This window comes from Pituophis catenifer, unplaced genomic scaffold, assembly GCF_029215685.1.
Source record: "Pituophis catenifer annectens isolate HBS135680 unplaced genomic scaffold, rPitCat1.0.hap2 SCAF_2, whole genome shotgun sequence".
NCBI classification, from domain to species: Eukaryota; Metazoa; Chordata; class Lepidosauria; order Squamata; family Colubridae; genus Pituophis; species Pituophis catenifer.
In genome coordinates, this window is record NW_027256882.1 from 71,541,270 (window position 1) to 71,560,057 (window position 18,788).

Sequence of the window (18,788 nt, forward strand, 5' to 3'; positions counted from 1 at the left end):
TCTGAGTGAACATTAATCCAAAATGGAGTTGAGCATGCATGTCAATCCTCACTTCCAGCCTTGGGAAGGCTACTATGTACACTAAAGGCAAATATCATTAAATTTATCATGTTATATTGCTGAAAATACAGATATAATTGTAATGTAAAGAGTCACTGCAAAGAAACTTTTGCCAATGAGAAAAATTGGCATTTGTTTTGCTAGCTAGCTTGACAGTAGGAAGTTTCAGGAGGAATAGCCCAACTAAAACCAGTCCCTAAGAGAAGAAATGTGCTTCTAGAGTTCCCTACCTCTGAAAACACTTTTTACAAAACATCTGTGTTCTTTATATATCTTAGTCTGCATAATTACCTGATTTCTTGCTAGTCTATAATAGCTTTTGGGAAAACTGGAATTATTTACACACACTGGATTAAGTCACCATGGAGGCAAGAGGTAAAATTGGGACCTCCTTATTGGCACCACCAATATTTAAGATTCAGTCCAAAGAAATCTGGAACAACTGAAATCCCCATTAGGACAAAAAAGCCTTAAATGCTTAAGACTGTGATTAAGTTCCAGCTCATCCCATTTCTTTGGATTTCATCCAATAGACACAAATAGGATGAAATATGTTGCATTATGAAAGCTCATGTTCTTGGTAGAACTGCCAAATTCTAAATTACATTACTACCCAATCCACAATTAGAGCATTTGAATGTTAGCTAAGTGCGCTTTCAGAGAAATAGGAATTGTTCTAAAATGCAAATGTAAAACTACACCAATCAGAATATGTATTAGATTAAAATGGTTGTCTACCTGGAATTTATATCTGACAGAAACCATGCAAGTGAAACTCAAATTATAAAGAGAAACAAATCTTAAAAATACTGAAATTATACTGAATGGCTTAATAAAAAAAAATCAGCTACTAGCAAGTCCTCAGCTGCGGGTTCTCAGAGCATTTTTTAAATTCCCTGGCCTGCTTTGTTTGTCTGTGGCTCACTGGATTTGAGGAATCATACTCTCTAACGTATGTGATTTTCTTATACAGGGAGAAATGCTTGATTATTTTTTTACTTAGTCTGTATACAATTTTCTTTTATTAAGGGACTCGGAATCTCATTTTTTGAAACTTTAGGCTCATGTTTTTATTATGAACATAGTAACTAACTAAAAACTCCAAAATTATTTCAAGTTAACAGGCTCCTATCATTGCATAAATTTCTAAATGTTTTTAATTGATTACACTAGATTGAGCATTGGAGGAACCAAAATGCCACATTTTTACTCATGCAATATTGTTTTTGTTTTATCATTTGTTTGAGTTGGGCAGCCTTATAAATTTAGTTAATAAATTAAAAGCATATAATAAAGTTCTAGCACTCACAGAGTGCAGTTTCTCTCTGTGCCATCCTCCTCCATTTATTACGAAACAATAAAGTCGATAGGCAGTTACAGTTGTATTTTTCTCGATACTTTAAAAAACACTTTAAACAAAATGTTCCAGAATCACTGCCACTCAGAACAGAAATGATGAAAGATCACCAGAACCAAGGAACTAGATAGTAAGCCCAGAAGAATGCACGAGATTTCCAGAGGGCATCTTATCTAGGTCGCTTCAATTTAGTACCATGGATCTTCTGATCCACCTTCTTCAATATAAAACATCCTGAGCCAGTTAGCAAGACAATCCCCAGCTTGGATTCTTGAGTATCAATTTAGGAGCTATATTGAAGGTTTAATGTATCTTCATTGCACAGGGACATTTTCCAGACATAAACTATTTTATACATTTTAAGCTTGTTCTAGAAAATTGTCCATTTCTATTCCATCTATGACCTTCCATATTCTACCATTCTCCCCCACCCATCACCATTACACCAATGCTACTGCCTCGTGAATGTGAGGTCATCCTGCATAGGAATAGGAAAATCCAGGATCCATGAAGTAGAACAAGAATTGCTTTCACAAAAAGGGGGTAATCTTTTTTATTATTATTATTATTATTCTTAGCAGTATTCACCTTGAAGGAATATGAGGGATGCATACATTTTTTTACAGACAATATATAAACATGTTGTACATAATTAACAATAACTTAGTTCACTAATCCAAAAATTAAGCCAATTTTTTTAAAAAAGACCAGAAAATACTGCCAAATCTTTATGCTGATATTAAGTACAAAATAATTTAAATCCTGACTGTGGTACTTTTATGCTGCAGTGACTGACAATCTATTGCACTTTGTCAACCTTGGACTTGGTCCAGCAAGCATTTGTGATGTGCAGCCTCAGTCTTCCTAAAAAGAGGGCATGAGTAGGTCTCGCTTTTGAGAGGGCAGCAGTGGTACTGGGTGGATTTGTTTCCTAGCATTATTATCTTCCTCATTCTCTCACCCAGCCATTCCCACCCACTTCTGACCCTCACGGAATTTGGTTACTACAAAAGGTGGATAACTGTACCATATATGTTAAAAATCCCCTTTCCTCACATACACACACACACATGCACCCAAATCAAGGAAAAGGAGTAAATAATTTCCATCTTGGCTAACAGAAATTAATATTTATCCCAGGTAGAATTTCTTTCAGTTTTGGTTCGGGGGGTTTCTTGAGGGGGCTTTTTTGTGGTGGTGGGGGGTTTTCTGTCATTTCTATTTCTTCACAAAGTGCAACTATATTATGCCTACAGAAACCAAAACAGTCAGAAAAGGCATTTGCTCGGAATGCTTGGTCCTTTGTACCAAAAACTGAATTACAGATTTAGGAGAAAGCAAAAACAATGTACACCTGGATTTTTGTTTTAAGCAGACTTTTGCAGTTAAAGATACAAGTTGGGCTTGACTTGGGAAAAAAAATGAAAAAAAAATACATTTAAAAACTTGCCACAGAGTTAGCTTTATGCAATTTACATTATCAATCCCCTCTGTTAATTGGGGTCATATTTTTTTTTCATCAGAAATATAGCTACATATGTACATCATATGTTATATTGGACCTTGTGATCATGAAAGTCATCAGATCATAACAATCAATAGAATACATTTCACACTGGCAAGAGTTTTATTCTTCAGCTGTTTACGTACAGTATGGTTTCAGAATGGGAGACAACTTTGTTTCTGAACACTTGTGATTTTCTTTAAAAACAAATCTATCTATCTACATATATATATATATATATGCTATAGGAAACCATATACCACATTTTCCCCATGAGATCACTTTCCTTTGATGTTGCTATATCTGATCTATCAGAAGAGTTGAAAATATCTTTTTTTTCCCCTCCTGCCTTGCAGATCTTCATTTTCTTATTTGCTTTCCACCTCTAGTCAAGCAGAGCATTTGTCACAACATCTGTGCTTACAGCTGGCAAATTCCATTTCTGCTTGGCCAAAGTGTTAATAAGATAGTATGAGATGAACTCTATGTTTATGTGTCTTGGGCAAATTTCTTAAGAAAACAGATTAAACTGAACCACCATGAGGGTTCCTTTCAGGCTGATCTCTTAAAAAGGTTTCCCTTCTGCCATGAACTGAAATTATATCTTAAATCTAATATAGTCCTCTAGAGCAATGTTTCTCAACTTTAGCACTTTAAGATATATGGGCTTTAACTCCCAAAATTCCCCAGCCAGCAAGTTGGCTGGGGAATTCTGGGAGTTGGTCTACAAACCTTAAAGATGTGTTTAAAGGTTAAGAAACATTGTCCTAAAGAAAGGGCGATGGTTACCTAGCAGCATAGATATTTTGTTTGTCAAAGGTTTCAAGGTTCAGTACTTGGCACCCCTTGTTAAACAATTTTACAGAAGAAAAAGGGAAAGCAGCAGAAGACAGCTGCTGCAGAATATAGCTGCTGCAATGGCCGGCATGGGTTTGTCTGGTCTGTGTAAGATAGTTCACTACCATGTCAATCTGTTTTTGCATAATACAGGGAATCGTCATAAACCTGAATGGGAGAAATGCCTCGGAAAAGAAATTGTGGGTTCTAATGCAAGATATTATTGCAGATTTTCAACCCAGCAGACTGAGCCATGAAAGGAGCTCCACATTATTGTTTAGGCCCACCTACTGATTCATTTAGCTCCTCTGCATTAAATAGGGAGGAGAGTAATCTCTTCTCAGCCTTTGGCAGTGAGATGTCTTGGGACGTCCTTGCTTTCTAATGGAATAGTCATGAATCATACTGATTGAGGAGACAGTAACTGTAGCCTAACTGGGGAGAGGATGCCAAACTGGGGAAGTCTGGGCTAAGGCAATGAAATAAATTATGAGAAGCTACCTGATATCTATGCTGACTTGCAATCCAGAGAGCAAAGAGGTGGCCTTTAGGACAGGCAAATGGTTTGAGGTGGGAATTCCCTTTATTTTACTCTCCAGCCATAACAAGATTGTTCCCTATGGAAAACCTTTCAGCCAGTTGTCCAGTGTATCTGCTGTCTTGTAGAATGCCACACTTTTACATCAAGATATTCACACTGAGAAAGAGACTGCAAAAATTATGTCTGAATAATCCATGCCTGAGGCTATTTGTAACCAATGATAAAGCCAACCGCTTCCCTCTCTCACACACATCCCCTTTCTAGATTTCTTTCCAAAAAAAAATCTAACAGCAATGAAGAGAAACAAAAATGTGGCCATTAAGCAATAAAAATAATAATTAGAAAAACTGTTTTCTACTAGGTTGCATGTTTCTTTAAACAAAATAAAAATAAAATAAAAAATCCATAAATTCATGCAAGAGTTTTGAAGCTCTTTCTGGAGCACAAGAGCAAAATAAATAATTATTTTTTTTTATGTGACTGGTTCCTTAAAAAGTAGATTTTTTTTTAATAAAGTTGTCCATTTTTCCTCCCCACAAAACACAATCCATGGTAGAAATCCAGCAAAGGTGGCTACTACTGAACTTCCTCTGCTTCAGGAGATGGTTAATCGCTTTACAATATTCACAGTAATGAACAAAGAGAAAGGAAAGCTGGCTCTAGTTTCTTTCACTACTTTGGCCACCCTTCCTTTCCACTGGGACAAGCAGGTATCGTATCAAACAGATGAGTTCCTCTTTCTCCTTTTACCTGAGGGAGCAAAGTGCATAACAGGCACCATTAAGCATTTCTGCAGAAGACCCATCATTGCAAAGTTTCCATTTAGCACTAGGAGTTGAATTCTACTGGAACAAGATCCCCTTTTCCTTTCTTTCTTCCTTATACTTTCTTTCCTGGGCAAAGTCTTTCCTTCCTGTCCTCTTAGGCCAAGCCCAGTTCTGGAAGTCTGTGAGAGTCATTAAACTCTATCCCATAGCTGTGACCATGCTGGATGGATGTGGATGCCCAAATGAGATGCTGGAAGATGGGTGAATGGGGGTAGGAGTTGGGAGGATATGTCCAGAGTGGCTGAAGGGTGGCAAGTGGCCCATTGGTGTCATGTGACTAGCCAGGGCAGCAGCACTGAAAGGTGAGGACTTCTCCTGCATGCATTTAGACAGTTCCTCAAAACATTCAGAGCCTTTCTTGCTCTTCTTGGATTTGTTGGACATTTTCCTATTTCTGGTCTGAATCCCTTCCTTCTTCATGGTCAGTGGCCTGTTCACCTGCAAGAAATGAGAAAATCAGGCTCCTGCAAGCAAAGCGGTATTTTTTCTGCAAAAAGAAAAATATTTGAACAACCCCCTAAATCTTCTCTGAGCAGCAAACATTTTGTGCCCTCCTCCCCCAAATCCATCATTATATAGTTCTCACTTTGTTCTCCCAGCAACTTGTGTTTTGTAGCTTAACTTTATTGGATAAAAACACATCAAAATCAAGTATGATCAGATTGCTTTCACTCTTCCTTCCCTTACTCTGGCTCTTTAACAATAAATCACCTCTATATCCTTAGATAATTTGTATGGGGGTTGACTCCCATACAAACTTGACTCCTGACAACTATATAGACAGGGTTCATGCAGGGTTTTTGGCAATATTTTTGGAAGTGGTTTGCTACTTCTGCCTTCATAGGGCTGAAAGTGTGACTGACCCAAAACTTCTCATGGGGCTTCGATGCCTAAGGCTGGATTACAACTCATAATCTCTGTTTTTAATCCAGTGTCTGTAGCTACTATATCAAACTGCCTTTCATATTTGCACATGTATCTCTACCTCTATCTATATACACAGAGAATATTCTGCACACATTTCCACATTGACTTCATACCTGGAGTTTTAAAACTCCCTCACCTTGAGATATATATATATAGAGAGAGATGTAGGTCTTTGGTTATTCGGGTCTTCTCCCACGTAAAATTGGAAGTGTCTTGGCGACGTTTCGACGAAGTCTCATTCGTCATCTTCAGGCTGGTGTTCTCGGCTTCGTGCTTCCAGGAGCACGAAGCCGAGAACACCAGCCTGAAGATGACGAATGAGACTTCGTCGAAACGTCGCCAAGACACTTCCAATTTTACGTGGGAGAAGACCCGAATAACCAAAGACCTACATACAAACACCCGCGAAAACCTGAGAAAATAGAGAGAGATATATATACAAAACTGTTTTAAATATCCTCTGCATTACTTGGGTACAGTAGGGAAGAAATGAATATGCTTTAGCAATAACTGTGAGTTATAACTCTCTTTTGCCTAGATTAACTGGGCTTTAGAAGCCAAGCTAACACATTGTAATGTTATTGAACCCAGCATCACTATGCCAACAAAGAATGATTATGACTTCCCCGGGGAACATTAAAGAGAGTTAGTTTTTTTTTTTCAATAGGTCCCTTTGCAATGAATGCAAAGGCTACTGGACAGCAGGCAGTTAAGGCATCAATCTCAGCTAAGCAAGCAAAAGAAGACACAAGGCAAGAAAATACTCACATTGTGCAATTTGTAATACAGTCCACAGGCATTACAAACTGGATCCCCATTGGCATTACGTCGCCATAAAGTTGTGGTGGTAGTTTGGCAGTTAGCACAACAGGTTCCTGCTCTCCTAGCAGCTGACTAATTAAATATGAAAATAAATAGATAGATGTTGGAGAAGATGTTATTTCGGTTTTGACTGTTGCATTGATTTTAAATTAAATATTAAATATTCAGCCACCCTCTCTTAAAGTTCTCAGTCTTTTTTATTTTGCTTTGTGGCTGTGTCATTCAAACATACATGAACTATTTGATGGATAATGTGAATTCCACACCCAACTCAAAATCATAACAGCTTATCAACGTCCCCATTTTCTTGCCAGTGTTGGATAGCTTTATGCATTTACAGAAATCCTGTCTCCCCACTCCCCTTCCAAGCAATTGTCCTCTCATCCTTTGCACATGGGCAGGGGAAGTCAACTAGCCAATGAATAGTAAATTACAGCTATGCATGAAGAACTCAGGGCTATGTCGGAAATCAGAGAAAGTTGGTGTTCTTTAAGTGAGAACACATCTAAAAATCAAGAGACAGAGCCTGTCTGTCAGCCACCTACAGTACATACTATTTATGTATCAGGCCTGTAGAGGGATATTCTTTTCATTGGCGTTCTCCACTTCTGATGCCCTCCAGATATACTGGGTCTACAATTCCCAGAATTCTAATTCAACTTCTTAAAACTATTATATCACACGTGAAGAGTGGGAACTTGGAAAAGAATGAATATGTAGGCCAAGTAGCTGAAGTAGCTGAACTCTGCAGATAACTACTCTTCCCTTTTCTTATTCCACTTCATCATTTTAACTCATTTTCTCCCAGCCAGCCTCAGAACTGGATGAGGCAAAACCTGCTTAAAGCAGCAGAACACAAAGCTAAGGACGGATGAATCTACAGTAGTTCCCTTAACTAGGAAATTTGGACATAAAAATGTCAAAACAGAATCTTGCTTCAAATGAGGAGGAGCCTTAAGAAAACCTACAGGATCACTATGAAGAATATTCAGGCTAACTGGCGGATAAATTCTCAGATACACTCAGAGTTGGACTGAGGAACCTGGGGCATTGTTTTTGAGTTTATCCGGCATGAATTTGAATCTCTGCCTCCTGAAGTAATGGACAGTCCACAGAACTAGAAGCAAAGTATTCCAGTGTTTGAGATCCAGTCCCCCCTGAGCTGTTAAATCTGTTTAGGAGGTGACCTGCAGTTAGATCTATGTGAAGGTGACAGAGGGTATCATTCCTTTGGCCTTGAAGGAGGCGGTGATATATTCCCATGAGAGGCTGTCACTGGTCCTAGGAATCCTAACTGTGGGGTCTGGGAGTGGGGGCACAGCACTGCAGTGGTTTTCCTCCTTTTCTGTAGTCAATGTTAATGGGGAGAGGTCAAGCTTATGTTCCTCATTTGTGGAGTGCCTCAGGGCTTGGTATTTTTTGCCCTTCTGTTGAACATCTACATGACTGCTTGATGTGATTATGAGGTTCCTCTCTCTAGTCAGGAGTCCTTAAATTCATTACAAGGTACAGAACCTTAATTATGTTAATATATTGCATTGTCTCATTGCCTCTAACTCCTCTCTGCATTTATTTGTTTGCTATTCTTATGGCGTATTCAAATGCCAAGACCATTACAAATATCAGACTTTTAATTAGCGAGTGTATTTTCACCATCACTCATAAAAACAAGGTAAATTAAACTCTATGTAAATGCCCCGTTTCTGATTAATAAGGACCAAAAGACTTTAATCCTTTCAAAGACAAATTTAATTATTTAATTTTAATAATTTGCAATTTAAGGATTTGGAATATTTAGGCTACTTGTTCCGGTACTTAACACTCCTGCCTCAGCAACCCGATTGTAGTAATAGGGAACTATAATGCTACACTGAAAAAGAGTTCAGTATATTTTCTTCCACATAACTACCATATTTGTAAAGATGGTGGGGGTACAGCTGTATTACAGCTTTCACTTTAATATATAACTGATAACTGTCTCTTCGTATCTTAAAAGAAGTAAATGAAATTGGCCCCCATGAATTTGCTACGCTTTAGCAAACAAATGCCAGCCTAACAGCAGCATCTATTGATTAGCTCATTTGTTCTATAAATCTTTGTACTGAGGCTGAAGTTCTGAGCAGCTTAAATAAATGACTTGTACTAATAATACATTGCTGTGCTAATATGTGGCAAGATTGCTATGGATTCCAATAGGAATTGCATTAATTTTCACTTGGCCCTAAAGGGGAGGGGGGGGACTGATTTTGTACATGAAAGTAAGATTTACATTCAGACAAAATGCCTTTCCCCTTTAAATTGGTTCTTGGCGGAGTGACCCATAACCCTGAAAACAATAGGGTCATTTCAGAAGTTTTTAAGAGTAGAAGAAAATGCACCCTCTCTTTTACAAAAGAATCTTTGGTAGGAAAGGATTCCTGTTTCAGGAAATATTTTTGCCCCCCCCCCCTTTGAGGCAGTATGTGGAAATATAGATGCTTTTTCTTCACATAAAATATTTAGTCTGTGAGAGAGGTCTTTTAAAATCAAATTAATTTCTCTGCTGATTTTGGAAGCAGCCAGGCAATAATACCGCTAGCCACTATATAACCCTGATTTATTGAGAAGGGAAATCAGACCAATATTTCACATCATTTAGATCAGACGCCCAAGTATAAAGGCTGGTGGGTTCATTCTAACCTTGAGAAAATGGTGAGGGCATTATCATAAAAGGGGAAGAATTTTAGTGATTTGGTTCAGAAAACTTCACTGATTTACTACAAAGGGGGAAACAGCCAGATATAAGGTACCAAATCACCAGAATGCAACCAACCCTATCTAAAAGTTCCATTTCTCAAAATTCCTCCACTGTTTACTACCTCCCTTTTTGTGAGCAGCTAGGGTTACTGCCAAATAGTGCGCCAATTATGCAACAACTCGTCTTTTTTTTTTATTTGAGACTAAGACGCATTCTTGAAAATAAAGATGGAGCCTGTCCTTCTGCTATTGGTGTTAAAGCATGCGAACTATGCAATTTTAAATCTTAATATTTTCAAAAATCTCAGAATGAAGAAGAGGGAAGAGAGCCTAGGATGTAGCAAGCTGAAGTGTCCACAAATAAATGTGGTGAAAGTGCTTTCTTTAATCTAAATTTGGAGTCCCATAAAACAGGCTTTGTTAATACTCTGTCCAATCTCCACTACAAGACAATTAATACTATGTATAGTCTAAAAATGGTTATCATGTCTGAGAATTATGGAAATTGTAGTCTAACAAATCTGAAAGCACAAGGCAATTAAGAGAGCCTAATTTACTATGTATGCTACACATTAATACTTCCCCCCATTATAATTATCTACCTTGCACATTCAATTTTTCATTAATCTTGCACAACTTTCTTTTACAAATTCAAGAATAATAAGAGATGTATAAAGATATTCCTTTACTTCAACAGATACTATTACTGACGTCCCACTGGTTTCAATGGGACTCACACTAATCCAGGCTGTGTACAACTTTATATAATAGAATCATACACTTCAACAGTAAGAAAGGAAAATCAATGACTGTAACTAGTACACACATTAAAAGGATGTAGAATATAACTGACCCTTTAAAAATTCAGTATAGCTGAATGTGGCATCTATGTCAAGTAGCAGAATTTAAATTACTTTTAAGGATAACTGAGAGAATAACAGACACAATCTTGCGGACAATTCTTCTACATAAATCTAACTGAAACTAATTGGCGTATAAAGAACAACAAGAAGAAAGACTATTATTTTAATTTTTTAAATGGGACCAGGAATACACTGGAGAAGCCGCAATTACATCATTTTGTTAACTAAGAGAGTTTTCTGATGCCATTTGTAAAAAGCTGCCTTAAAACAAGTTGCATCTGTTTTGTCCATATAGTTTAGTCTACTCCAAATACCAAAGTGACCCTGAGAAAAAGCTCTCCCGTGCATCTAACTAATTTTTTTTCATTTACCAAGAATTGAACCTCCAACTGTCTGCATGAAAAAAAATGTGCTGTACCACTGATCTAGTTATTGCCAATCTGCAAGACTGTAAGCCAGAAAACTCTTACTGAGCTGATTCACTGGAAATGCAACAAGGTTTAAGAAAAGGGGATACCTAAACTAGTCAAGTATACTTCCTTTTCTTGTTGAAACCCCATAAAAGGTTACTGCTGCCAGGAACTTCTGAGTCTAAAACTGTGTTTCCCAACCCTGGCCACTTGAAGCTGTGTGGACTTCAACATGGCTGACTGGGGAATTCTGGGAGTTGAAGTCCACACATTTTCAAGTGGCCAAAGTTGGAAACACTGAATTAACAGATGCCAAACTAGTGCATCAATTGAAGCAATGAGGCTCCTGCTAGAATAGGATAATTCTCTTTTATTAGGCTATAGGCTTAGTATGATATATATGAATAGTCCCCTTTCTATTCAATTTTTTCTTGTTTCAAGATGTGACAAGATAAAATCAGGTTTTAAAATGCATCTTATTTTTCACCGGACAAGAGAATGATGACTATATTGATTTGTTCCAACTTTTAAATTGGAATTAAAATTGCCTTCTCTCTGATCCAAAATTTAACACGCACAAATACCTCTAGAAACTCACCTGCTAAAAGCCATACTTGTGAAAAAAGAGAGAGAAACCTATGTTTGCATATTTGGGATTCCTTATTTCTTATTCCAGTGTCCTACTAGACACTGGCCCTTAATGCTGCACCCTATCCCGTTTAGTCTGGCATGGAGTTTGCCCTGTCAGAGACAATAACATTTCCCTGTTATCTTAACATTTTTCTAGTTGTGTCAATCACTTCAGAAGAAAAGTAAGTCATTAAGACAATTGCCCGCTTGAAGTTCTGACCCTCAAAATCCTTTGCATCCTGTCTCAGCATTAGATCATTAGAACCGTTCCTTCAGCCTTATAATCATTCTGGAAAAAATGCCCCTTGCCAAAGAGCAAGGGCATTTTTGGTCCCCCTAAATCACATTGGTGTGTGTGTGTGTGTGTGTGTGTGTGTGTGTTTTCTCCTTTTTTAAACAAATATTTGTACAGCAGAGCCTATTTGCAATTTCAAAACAGACGGCCTGAATAGCATGGCCTGCCTATAGAAACTCTTTAAAGCTTTTAGAGCCAGGAAACAGATACACAAAGTTTCCTTATCTTCAGAATACAGATATCCGGATAGGAAACTACTACCAGGAGCTCGGCATTTTTTTCAAAAATTAAAAAATCAACAACCCTGAAATGAAAATACAAAGTATAGGTGACTCCATGGAAAAATAATCAGCCCTTGAAAAGGGCAATCGGAGGATCGCTTCTAAAGAAGGCTAATGTTAGTTTTACCATGGAATCTCTGACTACAAAACCATCCAAATAATGACAGAACCAGTTTTGACTCATCTATTATTATTTTTATGGTTTTTTTTAATACTTTCTGTTTTGGGTCACTTTTTGTACTTTTCAGCTGGGAGGGCAGGCAGGCAAAAGTGATTCTTTCAGTTTGAGCGTCCATCTGACCTGTCCAAAAGGTCAAATGAATTAAAGCTGTCTTTTCTGGATAAAAGAGGCAGAATAATGCACAGGAAGAAGTAGGCCGATTTAATTGGGCACGTAACTCTCAAACAGGCAGGAATGTGCTGCAAAGATACAGACAGGCAGAACGTAAGCATGCGAGGCAGTATAAGTCTGTGCCACCGGCCTACTTCATAAGATTGTTTACGGGCAATAAAACACAGGACTTCTAAATCTGTAGTCAAGAGTATACTAAGAGTATACAAAAGCATATACATATCCCCATATGAAATAGCTATTGTTTTATATCCTGGCATGTAAATTACTACGGGTGGGATCCTAGCCATTTGTTCCTAGGCTACTCTGTGGCCTCTCAGTGACACAGCCTTCATGTGTAGAGAGTGTCTAGCTTCCATGCAAGTTCTGAATCCCACAGATGGGTCAAGTTGTACCCTCTTCCTTCAAATGCAGGGATGGTCCCATGAAACCATTTTGCCCCGAACCTGATAGAGAAACAGGCACCTACCAGTCTCCGCTTAGGTTTAATGAGAGGTCGGTTTTGACCGTTCATTTTGTGGTATAGCCCGCAGGCGTTACACAGGTAATGCCCGGTACCGTCTCTTCTCCAGAGAGGGGTAGCAGTAGCTCCACAGTTGACACACTCTCTGCCTTCTAAATGGAAACACGAAGAAACCGGATTTCTTTCTTTAAAAACAAATTCACAAAAGCTTTTTGCATTGTCCATTTAGGTAGATTCCAGATATCAAAACAGCAGGTTATTATTCAATTTATTTAAAAGGGGAGGAAAAAGACAGGTCAGTGACACAACATTTACAGTACATACAATAAAGGTAGGGACATGCAGTTTTCAAGCATTTGCTTTCTCATGTAACAATAACGCTGTCTAACCTAGACAGGGGTATTTTTTATTACAGCTGCCACATGAGAAAACAGACCCTGTTCCAAAAATGTAGAGTCATAAGCTGTTCTTTCCTCTCTCTTCTCTCCAACATCTAAGAAGTAATATTGGAACTGAAACAAGAATACACAATCTTTGTTCATTAATGTTTTGGGGTTAGAGAAAAATTCTCTTCCTCTGGCTTGCCCAATTCTTTTTTATTTTCTTTCTTTCTTAGAAATGTTGCACTCTTTAGAATGAAGCAGAATTCACTTTTGTTTCTGGGCATTCCATATACCCTTGTATCCAAAATCTAATTTATTATACATTCTCTTTGTTATGGGCTTAAGATTGATCTGGCTCAAAATGCTTAAACACGGCTGCTTGTTCAACAGGAGTCTCTTTTTAAAAGGAGAGGGCGGATGGGGGGGGTAAGAATATTAACTAAAAGTTCATTTGTTTGAGGGCAAGGAAATTCTTTGAGCAGAGCTTATGCAAATCATACAGTATTTAATGCAGAGGAAATACACTTTGGCAGTAACTTGAGCTGGCCATACTAAATTCAGCTGTGTCTGTGTCTCCTTTAATCTATGGAGTGGGTGGTTTTTAAACAGCCCTGGCTGGAGTGAAAAATGAGGGACCTCTGTGAAGCCAGGAGTTCCTAGCTTTTGTCCCTCCTTAAGCAGGAAGCTGCAGGAGTCGCCTTGTCGTGAGTCTTGCTTCTCCTACAAAAACATTAAATGGTCACGAACTTTCCCCAGTTTTATCTACAAGACAGGATCTCCATTACAAAATGTAGGGAAACTTCTACATCTAATAAACAGTGTTGACTATGGCAAATGAGAACAGAAGTCGTGGGAGGAAGGTTGTAACCAAATTTCCCAACGATTCCTATTGCAATGGAGAGCAGTTTATAAAAGTAGCCAATTTAAAAAAAAAAGTATTTTATCGCTGTTGCATATAAAACAAAATTCCAGAATTTCTTTAAAGAGGGTGATCCAAACAGAGACGCAACAAAAAGTACTGTACTTTTCTTGCAACATTCCTAAAAGTAGTTACGTCTCTGAATTACTAGCCATGTTGAAAAGAGGTGCAAAGGTATCTTGTTTTGTTTTTCTTTGATATCGCAATAAATTTCATCTTTACTGATAAAGCCATTACAACATTAAATTAATATAAAATATTCTAAGTTTGGTTTCATGTGAGTATTATTTATTACACTGATCGTCTTTTTAAAAAGAAATCTAAGAGCATGTTTGGCTTGAAGTCTGTAAAGGTAATGATAGAGAGGCAAATAAGTTGCAGGTTTAACAAACAGATGAACTGGAGTTAACTAAGACATATGATGTTCCTCACGTTTTATTAGATTCATTTAAACTATCATTTAAAAGGTACTTTGGAAGCCTGCAGTCCTATGTAAACTATGTTTGAACTTTGTATGATCTGGAGAAAGCAAAGTTCTGTACAAGTTATAAGAAAAAGAGCTTGTAAATTTCAGTCCTTAACAGCTGAGCCTGTATAAAGTCCCTTGTTTAATGAAGATGAACTTTATTGAAAGTTAACAGAAATCTATGATAAAGTTCATTTTTATTAAGCAGTTAACAAATTAACTAAAATTTTCAGTAATGGGGATCCCACCCAAAAGAGTGTAAGGCACATCAGGCTTTTCCAATGAATTCAGTTGCCCCAGATTTTCATGGGGTTGCATTAAGAGGTTTACCAATATAAACTCTTTTATCTGCATAATTCTGATCTACAAACTTTGTATGTCTTTTTTTTTTTTTCATGGATTATGGCAGCTTTTGGGCTCAGCAATGAGTGACTTCTATGGAGATCAGAGACTGAAACAAAAAGAGAGACCTGGCTTGCCAACTAATTAGCAAAAACTAAAATTATGAAAGATAACAAACTGGAAATGCTCTTGTGCTCCACATTCTCAGAACAACTACTGATAACTTAATTTTGTTACATATTCTCACAAAAATGTAGGAATATGGAAATCCATTCAAATCTGATCAGGAAATTTTAAAACTGGCCATTTAAAAAAAAAAAAAAGCTTTTAATGCTTATCCTTTAATGTATTTAACTACACATCAAGGAGAGTTTTTGAAGAAATGACCCAGCTCCAGAAGCCCACTAATACTTGCAATCATGATTGTTATCTCCCTAGATTATTACAGTTACAGGATCAAAGTGGTGATTCATTTATTTGGAATTATTAAACTAGAACTGAATAGAGAATAGTAGTTAAGCATTCATTTCAGTTCTGTTCAGATTGTGTTTGTCTGTGCGTGCATATTAAAAAAAAATTAACTACTGCATTAGTCAAATATATTTGGGGAGAGGGCTAGTATTTTCTAAATTGGAAAGAAACATGATCCATATTATCATGTCTAAATTATTTAAATCAAAATTGTTGCTCTTATTAAATACGTGTACAGATTTTCACCTCCTGGAATATTTTCCAATTCTTATTTTGTGAATGATCTAAAACAGAAGAAATCCCGAGTCCTGCAGTTCACAAGGAAGAACAAAACCCCTTCTCAGGCCCCTCCTTTTATATTACTACAACTGTTATTAACAATCGATGGCTGTTATTTGCAACAGGGGAATTTAATAAATTTACAACATTTATGCCACACTTATCCCAGAGACAGCAAAAGCAAGCAGGCAGCCAAGGTTCAAGATGCCAAAAAACGATTTCCAACGTGGCATTAATTAAATAATTCCCACCAGAAAAACTTTTACTCTCCATCCCCCCACCCTCCACCCGCGACTGGAAGGCAGGACGAGTTGAACAAGGCTTTTCAGAAAGGCTGGAGAAGGGGGGAGAGCGGTCTTACCTGAGCAGGACCTGGCTTTGCTCCTCTGCTTTGGGGTGAAGCTAGAAGCGGGGCCCCCGAGGAAACTGCCCGGGTGGAAGAGGCTGCCGCCGTAGTCGTGGGCGGCGGGCACGTAGGAAGGGTAGGTGGGGATGGGGTGGTGCGTGGACGGCTGGGCGCCCATGGAAGCGGCCAGGCTGCTGCGCAGCGGGCTGGCGCTCTCCATCTTCATGCCGTCGGCCAGGGCCACCTGGTACTTGAGGGGCTCCTTGTCATCTTGCCTGCCGCCGCCGGCCGAAGCGGAGGCCGGCGAGGCGGCGCTGCTGCCCGCATTGGGGTCCGGCGAGACTTCCTTGGGCGGCGTAGGCGGGAAGCCGAAGAGATGCGAGCCGGAGTGGGAGGCCGGCGTGAGCGAGGAGGCCGAGGCGGCGCTCGAAGCGGAGCTGCTGCCTCCGGGGTAGACCGAGATGGCGCCGGGCGGCGCGCCGGCCGCCGAAGGGTGTAAGGGCCCCTTGGTGAAAGGGTTCACCGTCCACGGGTTGTGATGGTGAGCCGCCGAGAGAGCCGCTTTGCCGCTGTCCAGCCAAGGCAAGCCGGGGCTGTGGAGCAAGTGAGGCCGGCACATTTGGCCGCCGGTCAGACGGGCTGGGAAAGGAGGAAAAGGCGCCAGTCAGCCAGGCAGGCCAAAAGCCTGAGGTAAAAAGATTGTCTCCCACTCTCGCCTCTCCCTTCCCCCACCCCCACCCCTCAAAGGTTTCCCTCATGCTGGAGCAGGGCTTGGTAGACAAGCAGACGCGCTCCCCCTCCCCTTGACCTGTCCGTCCCAAACCCGCCAACGTGAAGATCTGCTCCCAAATCACCCACGCAGGTCAGAATTGGAAGGAGGCAGCGGCCCAGCTGCCCTTTCCTTGCCCTCCCTTGAGCCCGCGGAGGGGAGAGGGCTGAAACGCGGGCCCCCCAGTTCTTTGCGGTCTCTCACGCAAAAAAACAAAACAGGCACAACGTGTTTTTTTTAAAAAAAAAAAAAAAAGATGCCGGCTTTAAAAAGCCATCTAGTAGGGCCTCCTCGGGGAAATCAGTGGGGGATTTAGGAGAAAAGTATGCAAATATGGATACTTTGTCCCAGTGGTGGGATTCAACTAATTTAACAACCGGTTCTCTGCCCTCATGATTTCTTCCAACAACCAGTTTGCCAAACTGCTCAGGAAGTTAACAACCGGTTCTCCCAAAGTGGTGCGAACTGGCTGAATCCCACCCACTGCTTTGTCCGCTGGCTCTTTCCTTCCCACCCACCCCACTCTCCCGGTTCAGCTGCCTCCCCTCCCCCCCCACTTTTGATCAAACGTAAGTGACGGAAAGCAGAGCCGGGCAGGCGTCTTATATCGCCCCACTGCTCCACAATCGGACGCCAAAACTTAGTTGGAACGTGGAGGGAAGTAAAACGTCAACGCGAGCGGGCTGACAAGCCAAGAACAGGCGGCTCCCCCCCCCACTCCGCTTGCTGCTGCTTCCCAAAGAGGCTTGCAGACAGGCGGCATTATTACGAACACTCTGTTTTGCGATTGTTTTCCAATTTTACAAAAATTGAATTCTTGGCAAACTCCCCCCCCTTCCAGTTCTTATACGGCCACTGACAAAAGGACAAACGTTTAAAAAGTGTTTCGAATTAGGCTAAGATCTTCGTATCCGGAAAACGGGCCTGCCTTGCGGCTGCGAAAATGCCTCTAATAACCCTCTCTTCCTCCACGCACAAGGACGTCCCTTCCCTTTTCTGTTCTCCCCCACCACCCCCAGCCCCGCCGTCAGTTAAAAGCGGCCCTCCAACTGACGAGCTAAGGCTTTTTTTTTTCTTTTTTTCCCCCTAGGATGAAAAGCCCACCCTGGCTCACCCTCTCTTCTCTCTTACTGCTGCATTTTGCCCGGAAACCTTCCGGACGCTTCTCCACCGAGGTCAATCAGCAGGAGGAGGCCGAAGCAGAAAACGGGAAGCGAGAAGGAGGGGGGGGCAAAATTACCGTGTGCCTGGCTGTAGGAAACCCTGGCTCTCGCGTGGGCCGAGTTGGCGTAATACGGGTTGCCCTGGGAGTCCAGATGGTTAAAAAAGACGTCCACTTCGTCCGGAGGTAGGAGCTGCGCCGGTTCCATATAGTTGTGAGCCAGTCCCGGGTGATGAGTCTCCGGGTGCTGCCCGTTGAGCACGGCGTGATGGGCCATCCAGCGTGGCTGGTCCGTGGCTACCTCCATTTCGGTCGGTTTCTGCCCACTCCGCCCCTAGCCCCCCCTCCCCGCCTCCTTCCAACCCCAAGTCGTTTTGCCTTTAGTTTCGTTTGGCTTAAAATCGTAGAGCTCTCAGAAGCTGCGAGGTGGCCTTGGAAGGGGAAGGAGGAGGGGAGAAGAAAAGAAAAGGTGTCTCTCTTTGAAGGACGGGAAGCTGCGGAGAGAGAGAGGTTCCGGTTGCCACACGTCTTGGGATCACCACCTGTAAGAAGGAGGGAAGGATGAGTACACGGCGGGCCTTTGGAAGGGGTTACGCTGAAGAGATCGCGGCAGGGACTCAGGGAAACGCGGAAGAAGGGGAAGCAGGCACAGAGCACAGCGAAAGCGATCCCATCCATGGCGTCCACCGCACTCTATTCCCCCCCCCCCCAACCCGGCCTTTGCATCTTCGTTAGGCTGCCCTTGC

General features: G+C 40.6%; 1 protein-coding gene across 3 annotated transcripts; it reads right to left on the reverse strand.

Moving 5' to 3' along the window:
- Positions 1-4,785: 4,785 nt before the first annotated feature.
- GATA2 (GATA binding protein 2) lies at positions 4,786-18,349 on the reverse strand. 3 transcript variants are annotated; one of them, XM_070933617.1, is made up of 5 exons: positions 18,121-18,349; positions 16,127-16,750; positions 12,912-13,054; positions 6,822-6,947; positions 4,786-5,564 (listed from the first exon to the last, which is right to left on the reverse strand). In XM_070933617.1, the coding sequence occupies exons 1-5, from the start codon at positions 18,347-18,349 to the stop codon at positions 5,265-5,267; spliced, it is 1,422 nt and encodes a 473-aa protein (XP_070789718.1). In that variant the 3' UTR covers positions 4,786-5,264. The 3 variants fall into 3 exon arrangements, with proteins under 3 accessions (XP_070789718.1, XP_070789717.1, XP_070789719.1); XM_070933616.1 differs by having other exon boundaries at positions 12,912-13,057; XM_070933618.1 differs by having other exon boundaries at positions 6,822-6,928; positions 12,908-13,057.
- Between the last annotated feature and the right edge of the window lie 439 nt (positions 18,350-18,788).